Raw genomic sequence first — 4,269 nt, 5'->3', positions numbered from 1 at the left:
CTCAGTGGGTTAAGCCTCTGCCTTCAGCTCAGGTCATGATCCCAGAGTCCTGGGATTGAGCCCCACATCAGGCTCCCTGATCGTCAGGAAGCTTGCTTCCCCCTCTCCCTCTGCTGCTCCTCACTGCTTGTGCTCTCTCTCTGTCTCTGTCAAAAAAATAAATAAATTCTTTTTAAAAAAAATTAAATTAAATAGAAAAATAAAAATCTTAAAAAACGAAAAAAAAAAAAAAAGAAATCACAGTGCTGCAATAATATGCGGAACTCTGCATTGCTAAGGGAAAAGGGAGGCTATTTCCCAAAGTCCCAGTAGCTTGGTTTGTTGTAGGATTCCTACTGGGCACCAAGGAGTTTCCAGGTTTCTGGACTTATGTGTTGCGGAGAAAGCTTAAAAAAAAAAAAAAAAAAAAAAGAGGGAAGGGGAAAAACAGGGAGGCTAACGTACAATCATCCTCTGACCTCCAAAAGAACAGAAATATGAGGAATGAAGCCCACTTACCTGAATTAATTTCATAGCAACGAGGCGGAATCCCTTTTGCTCAAAACGCTTGATGATTTCTCCCACGAGGCTGCGCTGGACCCCATCAGGCTTGATGGCAATGAAGGTGCGTTCACAGTTGGCCATGGTCCTGAGGGTAGACAGCTGGGAGGATGAAACAGCACTGACCATCCTGCCTACACCATCATCCTTCTCAAGCGGATTACCCCATAAAGCTGGTTTAAATCTGTTGTGCCGACTCCAAGTCTCCCTGGTAAGAACCCAGTTCCTAGTGTGTTCAGCATACTGTGCTACTCTGAAGGCACATTTTAAAGAAATAGGTATAAACAACGTTCCTACAATGGTAGTTGTGTTTGCCAATAAGAATAGTGTGCTATAGGGGCGACTGGGGGGGTGGCTCATCGGTCCAGTGTCTAACTCTTGATTTCAGCTCAGGTTATGTCTCAGGGTCAGGGATCAAGCCCTGCAATGGGTTCCGCGCTCAGGACAGATCTGCTTCAGATTCTTTATCCCTCCTCCTCTGCCCCTCCCTGCTCAGGCGTGCCAGCTCTGTCTCCCTAAAATACATAAATAAAACCTGAAAAAAAAGAAAGAATAAAAAAGGAATAGTGCGCTATTGCACAGTATGAATGTGTTCGCCACAAGGAGCAGCAGTGAAAAAACTCTGGACTAGCACATGTGTAAAAAATGTTCCTAAGGAGAAAAAAAAAATTTCCCTAAGCAAAAAACAAACAAACAAAAAACAAAGCAAAAACAAAAAACCAGGGACTATTAATTCTATCCCATTTGACTTAAAAGCCCCTATTAAACATCTATTTTGTACTCAATACTGTGGCAGAACTAAGGGAGGAGACATTAAAAAAAAAAAAAAAAGACACTTTCTGAATTATCCAGAGAATGGAAACTACAGCGATAAAGCGGTAGTCGGGCAGAATGAAACAGTTTGACCCACTGCCACAGTCATGGTATTAGAAATGGAAGAGGTTTTGAGAGATGATTTCGTTATAATCCCCTTAATTTTACAACCAAACAAATCTAGAGCACCAGAATGAAGTCCAAAAAGTCCCAATTTCCCAAACCGATACAGTTTATGCTACATCATAAGACATAATGAATATTCAGGCTGATAAAAGGGGAATGATGGGAGAACTAGAGACGTTGGTAATATCTGAGATGGGACATCAGGCAGGAAAGAGGCCCAGACCCTGCCTTTTTTTTTTTTCTAAGATTTTATTTTTTATGTATTTGACAGAGATCACAAGTAGGCAGAGAGGCAGGCAGAGGGGGGTGGGGGGAAAAACAGTCTCCCTGCTGAGCAGAGAGCCCAATGCGGAGCTCGATCCCTGGACCCTGGGATCATGACCTGAGCGGAAAGCAGAGGCTTTAACCCACTGAGCCCCCCAGGCGCCCCCAGACCCTACCTTTTACAGAGAAGATTGGGCTCATGACCTGCTGTGATTCTACAAGATGGGAAAGGAGGAGGCCCCTGACCTTGAAAGACAATCCCTAATGAGGATAGCTACACCACCTCCCGGCTCTATCTTCCTCTACTTCAGTTAATCTCTTCTTATAGCACCTTAACATATTTTAATTTGTTCGTGTTGCTGTCTCCCCACTGGCCTGCGGCCTGTATACGGGGCTGGTTTGTGCCTGTGTCTCTCTCCCTGGTACCCAGCCACATGGCCTAGCAGTCGACACGAGCAAGGAAAATGTCTTACTTAAGTCGTAATCGCCCTGCCCCTCCAAGAAAAAGGGACAAAACCCAAGGACTGGCAGGAACTGCGAATGCAAGCTCGAGGCCAGCATGGATTCGGGCTACCGAGCCACAGATCGGCTCTCTACCCATACCTTGGACCCCTAGAAATGTCCTCCACACCCACTGAGACCCACGCGCACACACTCATTCATTCATTCATTCATTCAGGAAGAACTCGCGGAGCCCCAACTCCGAGCCCAGCGCTGCACGCGACACAGACAAATAAGGCACAACCCGGGTGGTCGCGGCCCGACGGGAAAGTCAGCCACGGACAAAGGCAAGTCCACGTGGCGTGGGACGTGCGCGGACAGGTCTGCCCCTGCCCACCCGCGCTGCCCTGCCTTAACCTCCCATCCCATCCCTCTGGCCACGTCTCAGGGCCGAATTCATGCGACCCCATCGCCTTCCTCCCTCCCCCGATCCCAGGATCCCTCCTCCTTCTCAAGACCCCATACCCCTCTCACCCCTCCAGCGGCTCCGGCGGCAACTCCTTCTGGGGACGCCGGCACCGGAAACACGCCCCAGCCCCACGTGGTTCCTGGCACCCACAGGCGCGGAACGCTTCTTTCCGGATCGGCTGCCAGAGAGCTCGTTTTTGCAGAACACCACTCGACCACGCTTCCTCTCGGGCGTCGGATGTCATTCTAGAGAGCAACATTCCGACGTTTAACTTCCGGCACTGCTTTTTCTTGCTCTTCCGGCACGCCGCCCTTCCTCGCCTCCCCACCCCCCAGGATTCTCTGACTCACTTCCTCCGCTCTCGAGTCAGTCGGCTTCCCGAGAGGGGGCGCTCCCACTTTGCGCCAAGTCCGAACGGGCACGTGACCTAGAAGTGGGTCTTTCTCACTTTTCCGTGTGCTGCTTCTCCCCAGCCCTTCGGGCACTGCATTATTGAGTACCTACTGTGTGCGGGACACTGTTCCAGGGCCCGAGGTGATGGCAGGAAACTAGGAGGCTTTGGTGGGGTTGGGAATGAGGACAAAGAATAAAGAAGCAAACTGATACGTAATACACTGCATTTATTTTAGTGCCCTTAAGAAAAAGCAAGGTAGGGGATGCCTGGGTGGCTCAGTTGGTTAAGCAGCTGCCTTCGGCTCAGGTCATGATCCCAGCGTCCTGGGATCGAGTCCCACATCCGGCTCCTTGCTCAGCAGGGAGCCTGCTTCTCCCTCTGCCCCTGCCTGCCACTCTGTCTGCCTGTGCTCACTCTCTCTCCCTCTGATAAATAAATAAAATCCTTAAAAAAAAAATTAAAAAAAAGAAAAAGCAAGGTAGGGGCGCCTGGGTGGCTCAGGGGGTGAAAGCTGCTGCCTTCGGCTCAGGTCATGATCCCAGGGTCCTGGGATCGAGCCCCGCATCGGGCTCTCTGCTCAGCAGGGAGCTTGCTTCCTCCTCTCTCTGCCTGCCTCTCTGCCTACTTGTGATCTCTGTAAGTCAAATAAATAAAATCTTTAAAAAAAAAAAAAAAAGAATGAAAAGAAAAAAGAAAAAGCAGGGCAAGGGAGAAAAACGGAAGGAGTAAACAATTTTCAAAAGGTTAGTTGGGAAAAGGCTCTCTGAGGAAGCGACAGTGGAACAGGAGGTCTGGTGTTCATCTGACCACGGAATATTATTACGGTGGACGGCCAGTGGGAGAGATTGCCGTCGGAGAGCGGCCGGGTTACGTGGTCGTGCCACTGGAAGGTTTTGAACAGGGAATGACCTTATATGATACACATTAAAAAAAAAAAAAAATCTGACTGCCGTAGAATAAATGGGTGGGGTAAGGTAACAGAGCGGAAGCAGGTGCCTTTTCAACAACTGGTCCTGGGACGCCTGACTGGCTCCGTCCCTAAAGCTCGGGAGTCCTGATCTTGAGGTTGTGAGTTTAAGCCTCAGGTTGGCTGTACAGATTACTTAAAAAAAAAGAAAGAAAGAAAAAAAAGAGGTGCTGAGGCATTGGACAAATGCAGGCAAAGAAAGAAAAGAACCTCTACCTACACCTACACCTTAAACAAAAATTCGTTCAAAATGGA

General features: G+C 48.8%; 1 protein-coding gene across 1 annotated transcript in view; it reads right to left on the bottom strand.

Annotated features, from left to right (window-relative positions):
- Positions 1-2,898, bottom strand: part of LOC132003219 (nucleoside diphosphate kinase A-like) — a 9,451-nt gene extending 6,553 nt beyond the window's left edge. The window contains exons 1-2 of the mRNA XM_059378560.1: positions 2,719-2,898; positions 499-628 (exon numbers count right to left, since the gene is read on the bottom strand). Of these exons, the coding sequence (XP_059234543.1) occupies positions 499-628; positions 2,719-2,897 (309 nt within the window). The 5' untranslated portion in view covers position 2,898. The remainder of the gene's footprint in view (positions 1-498; positions 629-2,718) is intronic.
- Between the last annotated feature and the right edge of the window lie 1,371 nt (positions 2,899-4,269).

This window comes from Mustela nigripes, chromosome 16 (genome assembly GCF_022355385.1).
Source record: "Mustela nigripes isolate SB6536 chromosome 16, MUSNIG.SB6536, whole genome shotgun sequence".
Classification (NCBI taxonomy): Eukaryota; Metazoa; Chordata; class Mammalia; order Carnivora; family Mustelidae; genus Mustela; species Mustela nigripes.
The sequence above is the reverse complement of the archived record's forward strand: the minus strand, read 5'-3'. Positions and strand labels throughout refer to the sequence as shown.